Source organism: Platichthys flesus, chromosome 21 (assembly GCF_949316205.1).
Source record: "Platichthys flesus chromosome 21, fPlaFle2.1, whole genome shotgun sequence".
Taxonomy (NCBI): Eukaryota; Metazoa; Chordata; class Actinopteri; order Pleuronectiformes; family Pleuronectidae; genus Platichthys; species Platichthys flesus.
The window spans coordinates 13,396,289-13,419,594 of NC_084965.1; the positions used below are offsets into that span (position 1 = coordinate 13,396,289).

Sequence of the window (23,306 nt, forward strand, 5' to 3'; positions counted from 1 at the left end):
TTTGAGTATGATAATAATACAATGATGTAAGATGCAGACACAAAACTTTGTAGGTGTGTAGTTGAGAAAAAAATTAAGGTGTATTCTGACCCCTGATCAGTGTCTTCTCATGTAGTACAATGTAGTAATGAATAGAAGAGAAAATAGAGAATAAACTGTGCGATTTCTTTAAAAAAAATGTTATGTAGTTTTTTCCTGCTACAGTTTGCACCACCCTCAGAGATGGTACAACAATTTACTGAATTCAAGCGCCTCCTAGTGGATCATGACTCTAAGAGTAAACACACAATTCTCAAGTTTGCAGCAAGTACAAAGGTCTTCTTATAAACTTTATTAATCAATTTTGTATTTACAAATACATACATAGTCTAACAATTCTGATATGAAACATTGGTATTTACAAAATAGCTCTTGGGGAAAAAAACAAAACAGATTCTGTACAGTACAACCTGATAAGTTAGTAAATTACATTGGTAGGTGACTGTGCAGGTTTCTTTATGACCGAGAATACATTGAATTCAAGTCCTCAAACTAAACTTTGATTTTATGTTACTACCAAACAGTCGGTTTCACCAACACTTCAAACAAAGAGCTTTTATGTCCCCAAAGTCAAATTGATTCTTGAAATATTACAAATCATAACATCAAATGTACGACGCAGGAACATGTTTGAGATTGAAATCGTGTGAATATGTAAACAAAGGAAATCTCCACCAGATGTGTGAGAAATATCGATCGAGCAACTGTTCATCTGGTGCTTCACATCCATTTAAAAGAGCGTGTCTCGAACAGAAACTTCGACTTTCAATTGAGAGCAGCATAAATATGCAGCAGGAGCTGTCCTCACACGGCCGAGCTGCCGTCGTGGCCCAGAATGTGGCTGATGTTGTGGGCAGGGCGATTTGGCTGCTTGCTTGAGTCGGCAGACGAGGTGTTGGAGAGCGACAGCAGGGGAGACATGGGCATGGACGAGCCGTCAGTGGGCATGCCAGTGGCGATCTCGGGGAACAGAGAGGTGAGGCTGAAGTTGGATATGTGAGGGGTGATTCCCGACGAGTTGGTGATAGGCATCGGGGGCATATCTGGGAGCAGCGAGAAGCTGGTCTGACCAAAACCCACAGGGCGAGGCGGGGAAAGGATCGAGCCGAAGCGGTTGTTGAGTTGAGGAGCGCTGCCTTTGTCGGCACTTGGGCTGGTAAACATTTGGTTGGGAAAGTATTGAAGGGTGACGTCACTGGGAAGGCTGGGGTGTGTTGCTGGGGAATAGGAGGGATAGAAGGAGGGTAAAGTATTCTGGGGCTCCACGGGGAGAAGGGCGGGAGTACGGGAGGCGTTTGACTGACTGACCGGAGGGATGAATGTGGAGTTGGGGTTGATGGAAGGAGGATTCATTCCTCCCTCGGGAATAAAAGGAAAACCAAAGTTCTGTGTTATGTGCTGCTCAGGAACCAGGTTGTTTTCACTGGGGACCTGACCACCATCAGCCATGAAGCGTACGATAGTGCTGCGCCGCGCGTCTCCTCCAGACTGTGGTCGGCCCAGCAGCACCCCTCCTCCAGAGGGCAGAGGTAGGTGGCCCTCTGGCTCGAAGGGGTTGCTCGATCTCAGAGCACCGGACCGAGGTCGGTCCCCGGGTCTCAGCTTGGTGGGCTGAGTATCCCGGGTGATGTGCCGGGAATGCTGGCTGACAGCAGTGGGCGGTCTGGAGGGCCCCGAGGAGCGGCCTGGCTCAGAGCTGCTGTGGGGAGTTGGAGGATGGGGAAGACCTGCTCGCACACCTGGGCCTCCGTGCATGTTGCTGCTAACCTGAGAAATATGGCCCTTGTTCCCTTCTCCGAGCCTCATAGCTGCAGCCTTCTGCGTCTGCGGCCCACTGGGGTTGGAGGCCTTGGCCTGAATGTCTCCTGAGGAGCTTCCAGACACACAGCTGTAGTCCATGCTGACTGGGGGGCAGCACTGCACCGCTCGCTGGTGGTTACTCTGCTCAGGAAGGTGGGGGGAGAGGAGGCTTTGCATAAAACTCTGGTGACAAGCTTCCTGCTCTCGGGGCAGCGGCGGTCCAACATGTACTCCTTGTGAACCAGGATGAGCTACACTGTAGCCGCCGCGGTTCCTGCTGTCTGCGGGAGGGCCAACATTCATCCTGAACCCTCCCTGCTGCTGCCCCTGAGGGCCCCTCTGAGAAGGAGGCACTGACTTAGATGTCATGTCACTTCCACGAGACACCTGCAACTCGAAACCACTGAGTTGATGTGCTCCTCCACTCATAGCCTTGAAGGGCGGACACTCTGAGACCCGCTGAACATCCGCGGACCCTGGATGATCTGAAGGCGGGCGGCTCTGAGGGTTGTGTGAGATATTGGCCTTCCCTCGTGACGTGTCTAGGTAACCGCAGAGCTCTGGCTGCTCCTGGGTGGTGCCGTGTCCAGATTGTAGGTGAAGACCCATGCGCTGCTGCTGGTCACTATTTGTGGGGCTTTTACCGATGAGCGCCTCCGCAGAGTAACTGGAAACACGATGGCGTTCCTGGCGTGATGGAGCGCAGGCGAGCTCGGACGACCGGGACACGGGATTGCTGGGAGGAGAGATGAGCTGCTGCTCCAGGGTCCTGGAGCTCATCATCCTCTGCATAGCATTATGGTCCTGACCAGACTGAGTGGGGGGGGGACAAAAGCATCATTAATCTGTGCTTTCAGCTAGGTTACTGTGAAACATATTATTCTATAATCTTTCCTGAAGGTTCCCATATTGATATTAAGTATTTGCTATTTTGTATGTAACCACAGACATGAAAATAATCAAATCAGTGCAAGTAGGTACTGAACAGCTGATATCTGATATGATTTAAATGGTAAATAAATATGTATTGTTTTGCTTTCTGTTAAATAGTTGGTTCAATTTTTATTTCTTGGGGTCAAATGGGGCCAAATGTATCAACTAAACATTTTTAATACCAGTTACATTATAAGCAACGAAGCTTAACTTAAACACTGCAGGAGACAAAGTCGGTGACACTACCCACCTTGAGGTGTTCCTGCTGAGCCAGGTGGTTACTGTGGTGGGCCCTGGATCCTGCTGACTGGGCTTCACAGCTCTTCTCCTGGTGTCTGAAGTGTTGCTGCTGCTGGATCTGCTGCTGTAGATGCTGCTGGTGTCGGGAGTGCGAGCTCTGTTGTTGCTGTAGCTGCTGTTGGTGTTGCTGATGCTGCGTCTGGGGCTGCTGTTGAAGTGTCTGCTGTTGGTGCTGCTGGGGGTGAGACTGTTGGTGTTGCGGTGGCTGTTGATGCTGCTGCGATTGTTGGTGTGACTGTTGCGGGTGCTGCTGCGACTGCTGCGACTGCTGCGTGTGCTGCTGATGTTGCGTTTGTTGTTGATGCGAGTGCTGCTGCTGCTGCGGAACTCCGGACTTCTCCAGGTGATGTGGCTTCTGTTGCAGCACAGCCGGTGAACCCGTCTGATTTCCTCTGACCGGTCCCCGTTTCTTCTGCACGTGCTGTTGCTGTTGCTGCTGCTGCTGCTGCTGCTGCTGCTGCTGCTGCTGCTGTTGCTGCTGCTCTTGTTGCTGCTGCTGAAGCGCCCTCTGGTGTAGTGAATGGCGCTGTCCAAGGTCAGGCTGTGTCAGGTGGTGTTGCAGATGATACAGATGGTGTCTCTGCTGCTCTTGCTGCTGCTGTTTCATGTAAAGGTTCCCCCCTAGGTGTTGGCCGGGCTGGGCTGCAGGATGCTGCGGGTGACCCTGGGGCAGGTGAAGCACCCCTGGCTGGATCTGCTCAGGGGGCCCTTGAGGAGCACAGTGCCCATCTGGGGGTCGCACTACTGGGCTCATGAAAGAATTCGTGGAGAAGAGGGGCCCTCCACTTTCTGAGTTAATCCTTGTCATGACACCTGAGGAGGTGGGCAGCAGCTGTCCCATCATCTGGCTGTGATCAGGAGCTTTAATTTCCATGTGGGTGACACTGGCTGCCGATGGAGGACAAAGCTTGGGACGTTTTCCAGTGTTAAGCATCACCGCTTCCTGGGACTGACGCTTAGAGATAATCTTCACTTGTCGCTCGCCAACGCCAACTCCAGTCTGAGCCCTCATCAGCGCAGTTTTCAAGGGGTTGTATTCGTTCGGCTGAGCTGGACCCGAGCAGGGCGAGAGGGCGTTGTTTGAGACTTGGGATATGTGGGCTGAGGTCCCCACAGGCGAGGGAACTGAGCCCTGTTGGCCAGCCAGACTGGGGGAACCGGGGTAGGGCTGCTGACTGGAGCTGGGTCTTATTAGGTTGTTGACACTGAGGCTAACACCAGTACCACTCTGTGCTGAGCTCTGAGTCTGGACCTGGGGGAGCGACTGAGACTGGGAGTAAGAAATGTTTTGTTGATGTCTGCTTCCATTCGGTGCACTGACAGACCCCTCCCCCACTTGTCTTCTGACTGACACATGGACAGCGGGTTTAACTGTATCCATGGGCTTAGTCACTTTTGCTTGCTGTCCATTTGAGCCTCTTTCTTTACTGTTAGAAACCGGTGAGGGTTTGGGAGGCTCCCATTGGTTTGTAATAGGGTTAGACGAAGCTGTGTTGTCCCCAGTGCAGCCTCCACTCCTCCTGCCAGGGCTGTCCTGTTCTAGCATGGCCAGGGCCAGCATCTCTGCCTGCTCTGACGTGAATGTAAATGTTCCAAAGGGGCCTGATGATGCACCAATACTGTGGCCCTGAGGAAGCATTGACGCCACGGAGAAACCTCTGCCTCCTCCAGCTCCTGTAGACATGGGAGAATCTGTCTGTCGGCTAGATGTCATAGGGTGCTCCAAAGTTTGATCATCAAGGTTAGTGTACACCTGCTGTGACAGGGCAAAGTCCTTTCTGGAGGGAGCGTCAGAGGTCGCTGCCAACAAACTCTCCTTCCCTGCTGCTGTGGAGTGTTTCTCTTCCTGGGTCTCTCTGTCTCTTCTGGGGGCCGGAGGTGGTTTAACCTCAGTGGGAGGGCAGATGGAGGGATGGGATATGTTTATATCACTCAGCTGTGACGGTGCTTTGCTGGCAGTGACTCGTTTGCCAAATTCTGAACTCGTTGAGGCGACGGAAACAGAGCTATGCGCTGAAGATAACATTGGTGCAGGTGATGAGAGCGCCACAGTTATGGACCCAGAGGATGAAGCGGTGGGCTGAGGCTGAGGTTTATGACAGGGCAAGGGGGGTTGGGTGTTGGATCTCTGAGGAGGACACACAGATGTTGGTGGGCTGGCTTGCTGATTTGAAGATACAGGTGCTGTGGTTGTGACGTTGCCGTCGCAGACCGGAGTCGGACATGCAGTGCAAACAGTGGTGGAGGTGTACCCACTCACAGTGGCACCTGCTGAGCTGACCACAGACCTGCTCTGTCTCAAAGCAGCAGTGGTGGCAGCTGACTTGCTTTGTGTTGTACTGGCTGCCGTACTGGTGGTAGTTTGTTTAACCTCTGGTACTGAGACTTTGGTTACAGCTGAGTTGTTGCCAGAAACTACCGCTGGTTTACTCTCTATGACCACAGCTGCACTAACCGATGGCTTCACTGGTGTGGCACTGACCGTTGTTACTGGAGTTGCCGTAGAGCCAGTACAAGTTTGACTGAATATAGCATCACTCTGAGATGCACTGACTAGACTTTTGCTCTGTGAATTTGATTGACTGACTATATTTGTCTCACTAGATGAACTAGAGACAATGATTTTCGTTGTGTTTTGTGTAGAGGTTACATTTCCTGTAGCTTCACTGCTCTTTGTACTTGTGACAGCTGTAGTACACGTGGGGGCAGTGTCTGTGATTTTTACAGTGGAGGATTGACAAACTTGAGATACTGTAGTTTGGACTGTCTGACTCTCTCCTGCAGCAGTCGGGGGCTTCGCTGAAACAACAGCAGGCTGCACGTGAATGAGCTCCTTTTTCGTGACGGGTTTCGTCCTTTTAGCTGTTGCTCTCTTTGTTTTCAAAGGTGTGCGAACCCTCTTTCCAGAAGGCTTAGAGGCATTAACCACCAGCCCTGATGTGACTGGGGTCAAACAAGGGACCTGCAGCTGCTGGACAGGTAGAGCAAGTGTGGTTCCAGAGACAGGCACTGGAGCAGGAGGCTGCTGCTGCTGTGGCTGCTTCGGTTGGACGACTGCTAACTGAGCAGCTGCAGGCTGACCATTGTTCTGACTAGAAATGGTAATTGGGAGGCCCTGAGAGATGCTCTGGTTGAGACTGCTGAGGGCCCCTAAACTGTTGAGGGCCACATTAGTAGTTGGTTCCTCTGTGGTTGTGGGCTGGACTAGCTGGAGTGTACTGTGGCCACCCCCGGAAATTGCTTTGTCAGATGTCTTAATGGGCTGCAAGGCGAAAACTTGGCCATTCACAGTGATAGTTTGTGGGGTTGAAGGAACCGGGGGAGAAGACGATGCCTGGGTGACGTGTAGGGGTTGGCTCATTGGAGGCGGAACAGGACGTGGTAGGATGTGCACCAGCTGCTTCCCTCCAACACTCTGTAATGAAGTGATAGACGTAGAACTGCTGGTTGTGGATATTTGAGTGGACACTGCTGCAGGTACTGCAGATGGAACAGCGGCAGGCAACATGCCAACCTGAGGGGCAGGTGCAGCCTGATTGGGTGCCTGGATGATCACAATATGCTGACAAGGTGTCTGATTGGTTATTTCCTCCCTTACACCTGACTGGGTTGGGCAAGTGCTGGCCTGCTGCAGGAAGACCACACTTGGGTTGTTAGAGTTCTGTGGTGCTGTTACACCTGAGGCTGTTGCTCCGCTCGGGTTTACCTGCAGCACCTGCATGGTCTGGAGAAGTGGCAGCAGGGCTGGCTGAGGCTGAGGAATGAGGGCCGTTGCAGGACTGGGAAGCAACGACCCCTGTTGAAGGACAGCGGGCTGGGGCTGCGACACAACAGCAGGGTGGGGTACTATGGCTGACTGAGGGAGAACAGCAGACTGTGGCTGGGGGGCTTGGACAGGCTGAGGATGTGACTGGTTCAAGACAGCAGGCTGTAGCTGGGGAGGTCTCTGAAAGGGCTGCGTTTGAATGTGGGCAGTAATGGGTGCCTGCTGTACAGGGACATTTGATTGCATCTGTATTTGAATTGGCTGAACAGATGGTTTGTTGCCCACTGGACACAGAGTCACCTGCTGAACAGTCTGGGTGGTGTTACTGACCTCTGGGATGGGTAGACTCTGGCAAACTGGCTGTACTGTGTTCCCCGCGATCTGCAGTGTTGTCCAGGTAGTCTGTGTGCTGCCTGCTGCGCCTGCCCTAAGAAGGGCTTGACTGTTGGGGACTGCACTGTAACTTACTGTCCTGATGGCAGTGTCCTGTGTGACCCAAGAGGCAACCTCTGCGGCTGTCGCTCTGGTTACAGTCTGGGTAAATGTGGGGAAAGTGGACACAGGCAAAGCAGAGCTTTCAGTGGGGAGCTGCGCGGCCGAGGTGGCTGTTAACGTGATGGCTTGGGCTGGGGTGGCAGGTTGCGTTTGCTGGGACAGGGCTGTCGGGATCTGGAGAGTGATGTAAGACACAGAGGGTGGCAAGTTGGGGGCTGCAACTGGTGTCTCGACCACACACTGCTCTACAACTCTCAAGCCTGGCATTGACTGGGTGGGTGTGACAGTCGACCCAGGAAGAAGTGCAGGGGTGGAAGAAGAAGTATTTACTTGCAGCAGGGCTCCGTTTACCCTCAACCTGCCACTAACCTCAGATGGTGGCTGAAGAATTAAGGCTTCCGATGGCTGTTTCCCAGGGCTATTCTCCATCCCTGCTGGGCACATTACATTCCCATTGGAATAGACAATGATCCCTTTTGGTAGCTGGTGAGTGGGCGGCACCTTTTCCACATTGGCACAGCGTTGTTTTCCCTTCCAGTGGATAGTGGGGTCCTCAAGAATGTTGACGTCATGGGCTTTGAGGAGCTCGATGTAGTGAGCACTCTCCTTCCTGAGCTCCTCCATCTGACGTCGCAGCCGACGGATCTCGTCCGCTGCACAGAGTACACGGGCGCACAATCAATCACTTATGCACTTTAATGACTTCAGTTAGAATCTAACTATGAGCAAATCAAAATTTATGTGTGAGGTGTACATTTGTAAAAACTTTACCTTGGACTTTATCTCCTCCCTCCAGAAGCATTGCGTCATTTTGTTTCTTCAACTCAGTGATGTAGCGAAAAGCCTGGTCCAATATCATATTTTTGCTCTACAGATAAGAGGATGAAGAGCTGATATTAATTTATACCATATATACAGACAATATTATGAGCATAACATGTTACTGAGTAAGAGAAATAATAATGTAAGTTTGTCCATTACCTGTTTAAGTGCCTGGGAACAGGGCAGAAGATTACCAATGCGGTTAATCCCAGTGTTAATCTTCTCTTTTCTGTGTCTCTCAACTAAAAAAAGAAGGGAATAAACTTGAATGATCTCCATTTACAGACAAACATACTCAAGTGAAACATAGGACTGGAGATATTTTACCTGCATTGTGAGATTCTTTGTTTTTCTTCTTTCTGTACAAAAAATGATTGAGATCACAAATTGAATTAAATTTGGCTTAAAATCTACCTGTATTTAAAATTTGGTTTCAAAACACAACAACTAGCAGATGAGATCCTTACTTGGGTTTACGACCAGGAGTCTGAGTTTCCGTCATCTCTGGCATCCTGTCCTAACAGTTGCCTTTGGGTTAAAGTGCCGGTCAACACATTTAATAACTGGACCTTAAATCCATCCCGTGTCCAACCTGGAACGAATAAAGCACCGGGGCAGAGGATGAATTATACTGAAGCATAATGACACTGGAACACGAGGGATAACAATTATGTAGGTTTAATTCACCTGCAGTAATGTTGTCATGCTTTCATACAGAATAGATGATATAGTTCTCAGAAGATGCTGTTAAGCTGTATTGAGCTTGTACCACAACAACTAGATGCTAACAAGCTTGTGTAAACCAGCCTAGCTCCACAGCTCACTTCAAACTCATCTACCTGCATATTACACCCTTACAACTGTTCAACCATTAGCAGCTGTGACGGCGAGTGGCCTCCGGTTCACGGCGGCGACAGTAAACGATGTCCAGATAATTACCCCCTCACTTAAATAACAAGAAACTAGCATTCGGAGTCAATAGCTATTCAGCTAGCTTTATGTTAGCTAGGTGGCTAGCAGCTAGCTTGGCTCCCCGTTACCGACATGATTACACCGCCAATTAATGGCGGATTTCTCCGCGTCGCCACTGATAACCAGCAGCTGACGGAGGCCAGTGTTTACTAACCTGTAGTCTCGGCATGTTGGAGCCTGTCGGTCTCTGGGAGAACTTTGAGTTTGGATGCTAGCAAAGCTTTCTACTCAACTCATCTCTCAAAACAATCTGGGTAAACCAAACTTGCGCTCACACAGGAGGAGCTGACCACCAATAGGAGTGCAGATGTGGGAGGTTTCAGCCAATCGGGAAGTGGTAAAGGGGATGCAGGGGCGGGTTTACAGCGAATGCACCCAGATATTTCTACTGTACATATTTCTGTACACCTTTTTGCCCCCCAACCTTTTTGCAGTGTATGCAGGAAATGATTCACTATAAACATGTAGAAAAAGAAAAACATTTACAACACATATACTGCAAATAGTAATTCCTTTATTTAGATGTTAAAAAGTCTTACAATATAGAGCTCCAGAAAAGATAAAATTCTTCAAAGAAAGAAAAAACATGCTTATACTACAGTAGAGAGGACAACACTCTCCTTGCATGCAGAGGGATCAGAGCTTCCTCTGGGTTATACACTGTTTTAGAAGACCATACCCAAACTTCAAAACTGAGCCTCAGAACCTCACAAAGCAACAGAGGCTGAGGCAGGAAGTTTGAGAAGACCATTTGTGCACTGTGGCAACATAAGGTGCCAAAGGTGTCTAAGGCAAGATGTCTCTAATCACTTCCGAGTGTTTAGAGACACAAATCCAAACACACCTTTATCATACCACTGAAAATAATGCCCAAATCCAATCCTAAAAGAGCCAATCTGTTGTTATTTCGGACATTCAACACAGGACATTGTACACATTCAATACAATATTTTGTTTCTTTTACTCCTCAATGTTTTTACTCTTGGTCATAAAACCCAGGAGAACCTCTGAACCTTTTGCCTCCTCAATGTAAAAAATAAAAAAATAACAGAAACAGTTGAAAGGGGAATTAAATTAACAGGCTGGTAAATAGTTATTCAGAAATTATGAGTGGCGACAACATCTTCCCACCACCGCAAAACCGTTCAGCCTTCCTTTTGCCTGTAACGAGGCGATGCATTTCTGCTTTTGCCCCTACAGACATGACATATCAACAAACTGATTCATTTCCCATGCATCCCAGGGCTCAGGTGGTGAGGGAATAGAGTTGAGACTCTTCCATGTAACCATTCAAAGTGTCACTTCGAGCTGATCAACTGGGATTTGTGTGTCAGTGATGGTCTTTCAAACACTTTTACTGCTTCTAACCAACTGTTTTCCCTTGCGCCACGGTATAGAGATGCCCCCATTAGCTTGAACAACCGCATAAAAACAACTCAAACACAAACAGTGTGATTTGCAAACACCACACCCTCCCCCTCCACCAAGTCTAAAACTGTCTGAAGTTGGCAACGTTGTCAATACGAACACGTTTGGATACTGAGCTTTTTGTCACTTTCTATTTTCTGTATGAGGAAAGGGGAGCAATAAAATATGCAAAATCAAAGGGGACCCCTTTGCAAAATAAATGCAGCAATTTTTGTACTTTAAATTTGTTTTTCTCTTTTTAGCGTCCTTTGAAGAAAGTGTTGAATGTGTCGACCCTGGGGCATTTGTCACAGTTCTGTTTCTGTGGAGGCGAGCACATCGGTGCTCTTTCCATGTTGTGCCCCTACTCTCCCTTCTGAAGCTCTCCGGTGGGCGGTGCACATGGGCTGCGCAGGCTCTTCTGCAACACATGGGCATCTGCCGGCTCTATCCTCTTGTAGTAATTCTTTTTTGTTTCGATGATCTCAAATCCAAACTTCTGGTAAAAGTCGATGGCGGACTCGTTGCTGATCTGCACATGACTGCAAGGACGGAAAAAATAAGTTTATTTAGAGGTAGGACAGATGAGGGCTGAAAGAACGGGTCAGTTGGAACATTATCTGTAAAAAGAATAGTAGTAGTTTACCCTGAAAATACACATTAATGAAAAAAATACACTCCCGTTTGCTAATCTAAAAAAATCTAGACCCCATCATACCCTCTCTACAATTAGACACTCACAGGTAAATGTTGTCAAAAGTTCCGTCCTTCTCACAGATGTTTAGCACATGATTCAGCATCTTCGTACCTGAGAAGAGACACATTGGCAAAGTTGGAAAACAAAAACACATGATCACAAAGTGCATTACAGCGTCTGGAGGAGATTCAAAGCTCCTTACCAATTCCGAGTCTACGGTAGGGTGCTAGACAGCCGAGTGTCATGATGTACAGTCTCTTCTGGTTCTGAGAGTGGTCCACTCTGCAGCACACAGCACCCACTGCAATGTCATTGAAGTATGCTGCAAGACAAAGGAGCAGACACAGGGATTCACCACCAAAACCTAGGGAATCCCTAACGTTGTATAGCGTAGAAAGTTACGACTTATAAATTGCATTGCATAGTAGAGAAATGTGAGGGTTTATTGTCAGTGAAAAATGAAATGTGGTACTGAAGAAGTTATTTAAAAATACTTGTGGTTTGTCTCGCTGCTTGTACCAATGACTGAATACTGTCAGGGTTGTTTGATCTTCTCAACTCTTTTTCGGTTAGTGTTAAACATGATTTATTTGTCATTTTCTTGGATGTGTGCTACATAATGCATCTCTTACCTAGCTTTGCAAGCTCCCCCACTTCCAGCACATCTTTGTAAAACTTGTCGTTGTAGCTGACAGGGAAGATGACCTGGTTCAGGCGTTTAAGCTGCTTGATGTTGTGGGGAGTCACGTCCCCCAACTCGATCCGGCTACTGGAACAAGAGCGAAACGGTCAAATGGCTGACAACAGGTACACAATCAGATTGAGGATTTTTGACCTAAAAATGCATTCAAGAGTGAAACAACAACAGCTGGTCATCGTGTCTTGATAACTTAAAGCTCTAGGTCCGCTGATTGGTTGAAATCTTGTTTTTTCCCAACCGAATGGATAAATCTTTTTAAAAGCGTGACATTGTTTATAGAGTCAGTGCCAAATAAAGTATCTACTGTAATTGATTCATTTCTGGGTCATTTTTTGATGATAAACGTTAAATATTACTTAACAGCAGCTTGTGGCTGTGACGGGTCTATTTAACTATTGTTAATTAGTCAAACAAATGATTGGCAGGTTACTTGATAATCAAAATGATCATTAGTGGCAGGAGTGATTAATCCCCTGAGTCTGGTCATGCAACAGGCAAACCAGAGTAAGTGGAAGGTCAGTCACTGCTCCACAGACCTCGTCCTACAGCACAGAGGAGTGACAGGCCGTTTAATATAGTAAACAACCATATCTGGAGCTAATGATTGAGTCTTAAATGTAAATCTATTATGGTGCACCTGTTAAAGTCCAGAGTAAAAACTCGGATTTATGTCTCAGTGAGTGACCCAAACACAACAGTCCATTTAGCCTGGTTGAGTGGGTCAGAGTGGTATTTTTAGTATGAACACACATCCAAAAACAGCTGTCGGTCACGTGTGTTGTTCGTTGGGATGTGAAGAGCCAGCATCTGCACGCGCACACACACTTTACTCGGGGATGTTTGTGGAATCCCGATGAAGAATTGAGACAGAAGTGTGTTAATCGCCCTCGTGTCATCAGAGGATCGGGACTTTAGCCACAGAAGCGTTCGTGAAAACGCGAAGCCTCTCTGTTGGAGCGTCACTTTGACAGATCAAGTTGCACAGAGCAAGCTGCCACTCACTGAAGTTGGTGTCGGGTGTAATGTTAACTCAGCTGACACCGAGTTGAGCAACTCCACGGATCGTTCAGCATCCAGTCGGGTCGAATAGTTGACAGACGACGTTGAGTGAACTCAAGTTCAACTGAGCTGTTGTCGACTTCGATGTGAACAGACAAATGATCTGAGAGGCAGCGGCTGACATTTAGCTTAGCTCCACCAGGTTTACTGACTCAGCTTCCCGGCAGCAGCTAGCTAGTTAGCTCTGCCCGTTAGCGACTTAAACCGACCGAGAAGCGGGTTAACGTAACGAGAAGAGTCGTGACAGAAGCAGCTTAGCATCGGTGCTATCGTTTGCATTTTCTGTCCGGCACCTGAGAGCAGTTAGCTTGGCAAGCTAGCGAGTTAGTTAGCTAGCTAGCTAGCCTCGCCGTCTGCTCCCCGCCTCCTCTTGTAGGGAGGAGGAAAAAAAGACATGACAAACTTTACTCGTGCTAAGCTACTTATTCTCGACTCAAAAGCTCACACTCACCCTTTCATTGTAAACAGATATTATCCCTTATTTTCGATGGGGCCGAACTTTGCCGTAGTTTGGGGTGAGAAGGAGGAAATTTGACAGAGTTGGGGTCGGGGATGGATCCCGTGTTACCCTCCACATGTAGCTAGTTGAGCTGGTTGCTGTTAGCTTAGCCGCCGCACTCCTCCACGACTGTGGAGCCCCTCAACTCTGACCCCCGCATGCGCACAACCGCTGCTGCAGATTCGCCGGGGACTTATTTCACCTGGGTTTGGTCTGTCAGGCTGCACCGCGCCTACACATTGCACGGACAGTATTTCCATATTTATACCTAAAAACGATCCAGGGCTCCAGGGAGGAAACTATAAGTTGTTTAATTCATAAATACGAATCAACTCTTTAAGTCTTATTGAAGCAAACACGTTTTAGCATTTAAAACTATAAACTGTAGGAAACACTGGTGGACTTTCTAATGATTAATAAACTATTTATCACCAAACCTATAATATGTAATTTACATGAAAGTGTCCTCAATTTACTATGTTTTTAGGGCCTGAACACTGACAGGCACTGACAGACAGTGAGGCCCTATTGAATTTGTAAGTATTATTAGTGGCCGAACACCGACAGAGAGTGGTCCTATTGAAATTGTAAGGGTTCTTATTATTATTTTTAAGGAAAATGAATTAGCTTTTTGAGGGCTTTAATATGCTCAAAATCTAACCAAAATTTTCATTTATTTTCTGTTTTTAATTTAATAAAAAAAAATATTTGAGGGTTGAGGGCAGCCAACAGTGCATTTATGACAGTTAATAAATGTGCAGTGCCAAACCAAAGGATTTTTTATATCGGCTGTGAATCAGGGAATTTAATAACAAAGTATGGCAACAAACAGTGTAGTCATATTTAGGTATATTTCAGTTTGACATGATCCTGGATGCAGTTTTGTTTATTTTGTCATAGGACATTAGTGGTTTGGTAGACTGAATAGTTATAGTTATAACAAAACCAGATCAGTGCAGTAAATTAACCTACAAACTGAAATAAAACATGAGTATAACGTTTCGCTGGCTCTCTGGTGCTCGGCCCTTTAAAATCTCTGCGGCAGATCCTGGGAGGCGGATCCAAAATGGCGGAGGTTGCAGTGGCCCCCCCGGCAGTAAAAACCACCGAGCGAAAGGCAAGTGAATGAAGTCAGCTGACCTCAGTCCGCTGTCACGCATCTCCCCGGAGCTCCCGTCGTCTCTCAGCCGAGTCGAGACGCTGAACCGCCGCTTCCCCATCAGAAGGTGAGTGTCCTGCTCACGTTCACGGCCACGTTACAAACCGACATTTGACTTTTGTCGTGACTCGATGATGAAGCCGTTCGTTTATCGCGCTGCCGCGAAAAAAAACTGCTTGTGCCAGCAAACGCGAACCAGGCCAAGAGACCAGTATCGTTTCCATTAAAGCGAATAACACACGCAGCTAACTGGGGTTATTTACTGGGAATAAGGAACGGGACTAAGGGGGGGATGACAGACATTGTTTACGATGTGTGGGATGAATTTGAACGCTGCAGGATGTAGCCAGCTAAAGCAGAATTCCCCCTTTTCACAGCAAAGAGCCCTGTTCACCATGTTTTCCTTTATATACATGTTACCTCACCTATGACTTGTCTGTTTTTATAAACAAATACAGTCACATTCAGTCATGTGATCATCCACCTGCATCCAAAGCCTGTGCAGTTAACAGGAGTGTGTGAGGAGGTTGTGTGTGGCCCTCTCACATACATGTCACATTTCTCAGCCTGCACAGACCTCAAGTATGTGCATGTACACATCTCAGTGTCATCTCACTGTCGCTTTGCTGCAATGTTCAATGATGAGCATCAAGAGACAAATCCTGAGTTGTAGGGATGAAACCCAACCAGCCCTCTCCTCCTGTGTCTGGCTAACAACCCAGCTTCCCTTCTGTCTACTTTTATATCTGGCATTTAACATCAGATCGCGCCTTCCTCTATTCCCCCTCTACCAATTCATCACAGCTAGCAAAGCTACAGCTAAGGTCAGTGGTGGGATGCATGAAGGATGAAGTTATCTTTAGTAAGCCACATGCTCATTATTCTGCAGAGGGACCGTGTTGCTCTAGTGTTTCCACAGACCGGTCAAATGTGGACTTCCCAGTTTTGCACCATGCCTGTTTTTCCACTTCCTTAAAGAGACTCACTCAGATGCCAGTCAGTCATGTGCATGGATCATATGACCAACTGCTGCCTCTCTTTGTCCGTGACTCTATAATCCGGGAGTTATGAGACAATGTTTGATTATTTAGATGAGAATTTATGTCACAAGTCATCTGATATATATACACCACGAAAGTCTTTATAAAATGTTTAAGACGTTATTGTAGTTTGATCTGCGTGGTTTACATAAACAAGCAGGTAGGGGATGGTCTGTGATGAATCAATCATGAAAACAATAGGCCTTATCTTCCCTCTGTATGCTGGAGTTGGAGGGCTATTTAAAAAAACATGATAAAGACATTGATACCACGATAGTTCAAGCATATGTGTGGATATTCAAGATGTTCCCAGTTTGCAATTGAATTAAAACACAAATAATTACATGTTTACAGGGCTTGGCAATAAAACAATAACAATGTTATAATTATTGTAATATGAAGTTCAATATATATGTTGATATATTGCTTTTGCCTTGGTGGAGTACAGTGAGTAGGCATAACAATTAAATAATCAACCTCAGGTTCACCTCAACGAATTTTTTTAAAACACAACTTTCACGTTAGAGCAAAAATCTGTCTTTAAACTTAACACAGATAAGTCAATCACATTCATTTAGATTGTTATCGATATATTTATTATTTTTGGCCATATCGCCAGCCCTCAAAGAAGATGTGGTCTGATTTTGGTCTCTTAAAAAAATATTTACCAGGGAGAGAAAGAATTGCCCTTTTTGGTGTAGTTGTAATTCCTGCATTGACCTGTCGGTGGAGCTGCTGTTCTCCTGCACAGATGGTGTAAGCACCTGAGCGTAAACAGGAAGATCTGTGCATCAGTGGGAACTGGGAAGGACAAGAAAAGGACACAGATGTAATGTGTGATGGGATTGTCGGATAGAGAAAGAGAAATAAGGGATTCATTAACAGTGCGGTGTGTTTGATCTCTCCTCGCTGAAACACCCAGTACACTGCAGCTCATACCGCACCTCAGTGTGTTAACGGCCTCTGCAGTCACGACTGGTGACAGCTTGTGTTTGTGCTGCTCCTGCATGTAGCTGAGGGTAGATTCTACAGATATGACCTAAATAAGTGAGGAACAATGTGAATAAAAGGATAGAAAATTTGAATTAGAGACACTAAACATAATATGAAATGGAGCAAGCTTTGTGTTACTGTCTGTACACATGTGAAGGGGAAATAGAGGAAGATGCTGCACTGCGTGGGATTCCCCTCTTTTGTTAGCCTGACACGTCACTCTGACTGTAGTACTGAGGACCTGGGATGTGTGTGCAGCCAAGAGGGAAGAGAGGAGGGGGGGACGGGGGGTTTCAGCCTTGATCAGGCTCTGTTACACTGAGAGATATGGGTTGGTGAGCAGTGATGTTGCTGTGTTTTGCTTGAGGTTAGCATTGTTGCAAGAGGCAGTGCTAAGGCAGGCTCATATTTTTCAGTAAATTTAAGTTTGGCTCGGTGGTACTGTTTAGCACTAAATCTGTTATTTTCTTAATGAGTTTGCGTCATTCTGCTCATTTCAGTCAGTGATTTTTTCCTGGGATTCCTGGGAACTTAATCCCTTATCCCTGTGAACAGCACCATAAACACAGTGGAAAAGCAAAGGTTGATTTCACAGTTGTCATAGATTGGTGCCGTTTTACCTCAGATGAAGTGAGCTGTCATCGCTGTAAACAAAGCCTCAGTTTCACTTCAACACAGGTGACTAGGGCTAATAAAATCCTTAATCATCAAAATGTAGACGTAGATCTTGTTGAGGCTGTTGACAGCTACTGTAACACTCATCTGTTTGATTTTCTCTTTCCCTCAGTTCTCCTTTGTTGAATGTTTCTCTCATATTATTCTTCTCCTCTCTCCTCACAGTTAGACGACTAAACCCGTGAAGATGGACACGTCCAAGCTGCCCATGATCAGGGATGAGGAAAGAGAGAGCGAGTTTGGATATGTTCATGGAGTCTCTGGACCAGGTTAGCGACCACACACACAGACACACAGAAACTCACAGTCGTTTTTTTTTAATAAAGCTGCCACAACAAACACGTCCACATCCCTCTAACGACACCAGGCTAAATGCATTTGTTCTCATGATTTATACCACGCTTGTATTTCTAGTGGTGACAGCCACAGCCATGGCGGGAGCAGCCATGTATGAGCTGGTGCGTGTCGGCCACAGTGAGCTGGTGGGAGAGATCATCAGGTTGGAGGGAGATATGGCGACCATCCAGGTCTACGAGGAGACATGTATCCTGACTGTTAAACAATGTTCCCACCCTGTTTGTCTAAACAGACCTGAGTCCTGGTATTATGATTACTGTTGTTGATATATGACATAGGTTTGGTTCATGTAATGCAAAAGCTAATGAATTAGTTAGGGCAAGCTAACTTTTTGTGTTTAATAGTTTCTGTTTAGTATCAGTCATGATTCTAAGATTAAGTGTGGAGCTTTTGTTTTAGACTGAACTTAGTAGTGTGTAATCATCTTCTTTGAGAAACTGTTCTGAGATCTTACACAAACATTAGGTTTTCCTGAGCTTGAGCACAGCTGGTGTGTCGGTTGGAGATCCTGTTCTGCGGACAGGGAAGCCTCTGTCTGTCGAGCTGGGTCCAGGAATCATGGGGTCCATCTTTGATGGTATCCAACGACCCCTAAAGGACATCAATGACATGACACAGAGTATCTACATCCCCAGAGGCGTTAACATCGGAGCCCTTAACCGAGACCTCAAGTGGGAGTTTACTCCCTGCAAGAGCTTGCGGGTTTGTGTCTTTGCAAACTGTTTCTTTTCACGGAATAAATAGCTGAATTAAATTCACAGTAGTAAATCTCCTCTCCTTTCTTACTGTTAGGTTGGCAGTCACATCACAGGGGGAGACATATATGGCAATGTGTTTGAGAACTCCCTCATCACGCACAAGATCATGCTGCCCCCCAAGAACAGAGGCACCGTGACTTACGTGGCTCCTCCTGGGAACTATGACGTTACCGTGAGTTCAACAAGCCTCCATCTTGAGCTCTGCTAAATTCGAAGTGACATTTAGTTTAGTTGCATTGTTTTTTTAACGTGTGTGTTTTTGTTTGCTAGGATGTGGTGATGGAGCTGGAGTTTGAGGGCGTGAAGGAGAAATTCACCATGGTGCAGGTGTGGCCTGTCAGACAAGTGCGGCCTGTCACAGAGAAGCTGCCTGCCAATCACCCGCTGCTGACTGGACAGAGAGTTCTGGACGCCCTTTTCCCGTGAGTCCTACATCCATCTTTTCATTCAAAACATTTAGAGAAAGACAGTTTACTTGTCTTTAAAGCCATTTTGACTTTTTTTTGTCTGTTTCCTTTGTGAAGATGTGTGCAAGGAGGTACCACAGCCATCCCAGGAGCCTTTGGTTGTGGTAAGACTGTCATCTCCCAGTCCCTTTCCAAGTACTCCAACAGTGATGTCATCGTTTACGTCGGCTGTGGGGAGCGTGGTAACGAGATGTCAGAAGTACTGCGAGACTTCCCTGAGGTGAGTAGGGACACCTATCACTCTTCATACTGGTTAGAGTGACTTGACAGGGTAACTGACATTGCTAGTGTGGTCTGACCGACAGCTGACCATGGAGGTGGGTGGGAAGACTGAGAGCATCATGAAGAGAACAGCACTGGTGGCCAACACCTCCAACATGCCTGTAGCTGCCAGAGAAGCCTCCATCTACACAGGTAACGGCAAATCACAATGAAAACAACCAGCAGCGTTACTTAATGGATGACTCATTCATTCTTATTCTGTAATTCGCTTGTATATTAGCTCCCATGAGCCTTGTGCACTGATTGACTTTGTTTCGGCAGGAATCACGCTGTCTGAGTACTTCAGAGACATGGGATACAACGTGAGCATGATGGCCGACTCCACCTCTCGTTGGGCCGAGGCTCTCAGGGAGATTTCTGGCCGTCTGGCTGAGATGCCTGCTGGTAAGTTTGGAGGCTGCTGGAGTTTATAAAAAAGCTGTTTCACGCTTCAGTAATAAATTCTTGGCAATGGGGAATAAAGAAAAACCTTCACACGGCATCAGGTGGTAAATTCAGTTACGGTATCGGCCTCAAACTTCAAACTGGATTACAGAATACTAGAAAATCCTTTTGGCGTAAATCACATGTTTTTTAGTGACTGGCTTCTGCTTTATAAAAGGAAGTAGCCGTGACCGTGCACAATTCTTTTTTGCTGATCCTATAAGCTCTCATTTCCTCCTTTGACTTCTCATATCAGTGTGAGAAGGAACAACCTTTTATTAAGTAAATGATAGGAAGACTTTACTTTTTTTGTTTGTTGCTTAATTCCCAAATTTTGAACCTTTAGTCAGAACATCAAATAGCGCAAAGTTGTATAATCTAACTGTAGCTGGTGATTAAACCATAAGAACTTGGCTAATACAAAATTAATCAGAAACAATACAGAGGGAACCGATTATATTTAATGCCCAAAACTAAATTTAGAACAAGGAGTCTATGAATATTTGAACGAGTGCTTCTTTGGGTTATAGCAATCATTATAGTAGAATTTCATGTAAATCAGATCAGTAGTTTTTATGTAAACCTGCAGTCAATCAAACAAATGGCAATGGAAACATAATCCCCTTGGCAGAGTCGATATGTATGTGAATCTGTGCTAAGACCTGAATTCACCTCTACAGTCCTCTGTGTTCACATTGGAGCTCACGCCTCTTTGTTTTGGAAAAGAGAGCCAGTTGGGTGATGCAGTGTTCAGTCGATTTACCTCCGTGAAGCAGATTTGTCAGTATTGTTGTGTATACAAATCTGTTATTTTTAAATCTGCCCACAGACAGTGGCTATCCTGCCTACCTTGGTGCTCGTCTCGCCTCCTTCTATGAGCGTGCGGGCAGGGTGAAGTGTCTGGGCAACCCTGAGAGAGAGGGCAGCGTCAGTATCGTAGGGGCGTGAGTACAGCTTTACATCACTAGGGGGAGACAGTACTTTGCACATGTCATGTTGACCGTAACTGGAGGACAAAAACAGTTAAATGAAAATGTTTCTCTCCTCAGTGTTTCACCTCCTGGCGGTGACTTCTCTGACCCCGTCACTTCAGCCACACTCGGTATTGTACAGGTAAATAATCAAATATTGATCTCACTGTCACTTGAACTAAGTAGCTCAGTTGTTTTCAGTATTTCAGTGGCCGTGCTCTCCTTCTCTCAGGTGTTCTGGGGTCTGGATAAGAAGCTGGCACAGAGGAAGCACTTCCCTTCTGTCAACTGGCTGATCAGCTACAGCAAATACACCCGAGCTCTCGACGAGTATTACGACAAGCACTTCCCGGAATTTGTGCCTCTGCGTACCAAGTCCAAGGAAATCCTGCAGGAGGAGGAGGACCTGGCTGAGATTGTGCAGCTCGTTGGAAAGGTAATTCAGTGTTATAATTAGCTTCAAAATGAGAAGCTGATTCTGCAGAAATATCTCATTGTGAAGCAGCTGCTTACCTGATCACGACTTTGATTTAACAGGCCTCACTCGCAGAAACGGATAAAATCACGCTGGAAGTGGCCAAACTGATTAAAGACGACTTCTTGCAGCAGAACGGTTACACACCTTATGACAGGTAACGTTGCTTTTCCTCCTACCTGGACTCAAAGGGAAACATTGGAGTTTAGTTTTTTTTGTCACTGTAAATCGAATTAGTCCTAAATAGGCATTTTTAAAAGCCTAAAGCAGAATTATTGATTTCATCTCTTGATTACTGATCACTTTAACTGATGCTCTCTTCAGGTTCTGTCCCTTCTATAAGACGGTGGGCATTCTCTCCAACACGATCGCTTTCTACGACATGGCGCGGCACGCGGTGGAGACCACAGCTCAGAGCGACAACAAGATCACCTGGGCCATGATCAAGGAGCACATGGGAGAAATCCTCTACAGGCTCAGCTCAATGAAATTCAAGGTGTGTGGATGTCTGCCTTATGTATGAACAAAGTGGTTCTCAGGTTTATTTTTAAGTTGTTAAAACACAATCCACACAAGTTGTTGATTCCAAACCAAATAACTTTAAGAAAACCAAAGTACTGAGCTCTGACAATGTCGAGTCCTTCTGTGCATCATCCCAGAAGGAAGGGAAAGTGTATTTCTTTTGTTTAACTCACTTCAAATGAGAGGACCTTATGTTTGTGAGAACACAGGTGATAACGCAGGTCATTGTTAAAACACCAAAGATGATACTAAAGATCCTGCTCGGCCGGTTTGTTTTTCTTCTCACGCTCTAAGAATGTGTTCCTACATCTGTGCAGGACCCAGTGAAGGATGGTGAGGTGAAGATCAAGGCCGAGTACGCTCAGCTGTTGGAGGACATGCAGAACAGCTTCCGTACATTGGAGGAATAGACTGCCCCCTTTGGAGACCTCTCCATCGGTCCATCTCTGACCCCTTCCACTGTAGAATCACATTCCGCCTCCTCGAACTCCCAGATCCTGTGTGTGCTCCCCACGTGTTCCTCTGCCGGTGATTGTGTTCACAATTATATGTGGAAGGAAAAGAGAAAGTTGTACTGTATTAATTCTTCTTTGTAGCCTCGTATAGGCTCACTCTGGATCCTCTGCCTGGTCAAAGGTCACTTGTGTGTTCTGATTTAATGTGTTCAAATGAGGGATCCTCTTCGCCTTCTTTCCTTCTTCCTCTGTTGTTTACATGATTGCTGCCTGTGTAGCTGTGTTGCTCTTCCTGAAGAGGCGTGTTCAGTTGATGTAATGTAATTCATGGACCATCTGTACAGAAGAGTATTGAGTATAAATTTAATAAGATCAGTCTATTTATTGCCAGCATTTTGACGTGAAGGCTCTGCTGTTCTTTTTTTTTTTCTTGTTTGGTTTTTATGGTTGTGTTTCATGCTGTTCTGTGTACTTTACTGTGTTAATGTGTCATACTCTGACGCTCTGCTGTTCAATGCTTTCATCGTGTTACTCCCAAAGAATTAAAACGTGGGGCAAAAGGAATTATATGTGTGTGTTTGTGCTTGTTCACTGTTTGACTTCATGGTTTCTCAACATGCTGTGGAACTGGTCTTTCTGCATAACACTACCCTGTGTCCTCTAAGATGCTTCTTGATTCAAAATAACAAACTTTTAATAACTATCCTTTTTTTAAAGGTCTAAGATAATTGAATAGTTTGCAATCAAAAGTACAGATGTTCACTTTAAGATTTTAAATGTTTTTTATTTGTTAATAAAACGAAATGAAAGGAAAAGCATCACAAAGCCACGTTCCTTCACGTTAGTTGGAATAAAAAGCACCTATCTATAATTAGAATCAACATGATCCTAACCCTAAGGGAGAGATCATTTTTGAACCATTGGCCAGTTGCATCGAGACCAATGAGCGTCACCAACGAGGTGACAACTCCCTTTAAAGTATGTTGGTGACATGCACCTGCAGCGCACTTCTCTCAGAGCTGTGAGGGACGAGCTGTGTCTCCCTGTGGCAACTTTATCTCGCGCACACACGCACACACACTTAAAGGAAATCCTGGGTCCGTTCCGTGCCAGGTAAGTCACTGACGAGAGCAGATTTGTCTCGGATCATGCGCGTGTGGAGACTTGCTGAAGCCATGGCGCACCCGTGCGCTCATGGCACCGTGCGTAAAGGCGTTTTATTCACACGCTGGACGTCGTT

At 46.3% G+C, this 23,306-nt stretch overlaps 3 protein-coding genes across 4 annotated transcripts; 1 reads left to right on the plus strand and 2 right to left on the minus strand.

Annotated features, from left to right (window-relative positions):
- Nucleotides 1–297: 297 nt before the first annotated feature.
- LOC133932679 (basic helix-loop-helix domain-containing protein USF3) lies at nt 298–9,359 on the minus strand. Its single transcript, XM_062379470.1, has 7 exons — nt 9,282–9,359; nt 8,623–8,747; nt 8,483–8,514; nt 8,315–8,397; nt 8,105–8,201; nt 3,023–7,986; nt 298–2,652 (listed from the first exon to the last, which is right to left on the minus strand). The coding sequence occupies exons 2-7, from the start codon at nt 8,664–8,666 to the stop codon at nt 844–846; spliced, it is 7,029 nt and encodes a 2,342-aa protein (XP_062235454.1). The 5' UTR covers nt 8,667–8,747; nt 9,282–9,359; the 3' UTR covers nt 298–843.
- Nucleotides 9,360–9,621: 262 nt separating this feature from the next.
- On the minus strand, nt 9,622–13,653 carry naa50 (N-alpha-acetyltransferase 50, NatE catalytic subunit). 2 transcript variants are annotated; one of them, XM_062379610.1, is made up of 5 exons: nt 13,442–13,653; nt 11,864–11,997; nt 11,434–11,553; nt 11,276–11,342; nt 9,622–11,076 (listed from the first exon to the last, which is right to left on the minus strand). In XM_062379610.1, exons 1-5 carry the CDS (start codon nt 13,447–13,449, stop codon nt 10,899–10,901), a joined length of 507 nt encoding a protein of 168 aa, XP_062235594.1. In that variant the 5' UTR covers nt 13,450–13,653; the 3' UTR covers nt 9,622–10,898. The 2 variants fall into 2 exon arrangements, with proteins under 2 accessions (XP_062235594.1, XP_062235593.1); XM_062379609.1 differs by having other exon boundaries at nt 11,864–12,000.
- Nucleotides 13,654–14,559: 906 nt separating this feature from the next.
- atp6v1ab (ATPase H+ transporting V1 subunit Ab) lies at nt 14,560–22,630 on the plus strand. The gene is made up of 15 exons (XM_062379769.1): nt 14,560–14,715; nt 17,522–17,625; nt 17,771–17,899; nt 18,201–18,415; nt 18,506–18,643; nt 18,742–18,893; nt 18,996–19,158; nt 19,244–19,352; nt 19,482–19,604; nt 20,473–20,587; nt 20,693–20,756; nt 20,847–21,050; nt 21,152–21,246; nt 21,414–21,585; nt 21,929–22,630. Exons 2-15 carry the CDS (start codon nt 17,544–17,546, stop codon nt 22,019–22,021), a joined length of 1,854 nt encoding a protein of 617 aa, XP_062235753.1. The 5' UTR covers nt 14,560–14,715; nt 17,522–17,543; the 3' UTR covers nt 22,022–22,630.
- Nucleotides 22,631–23,306: the final 676 nt, after the last annotated feature.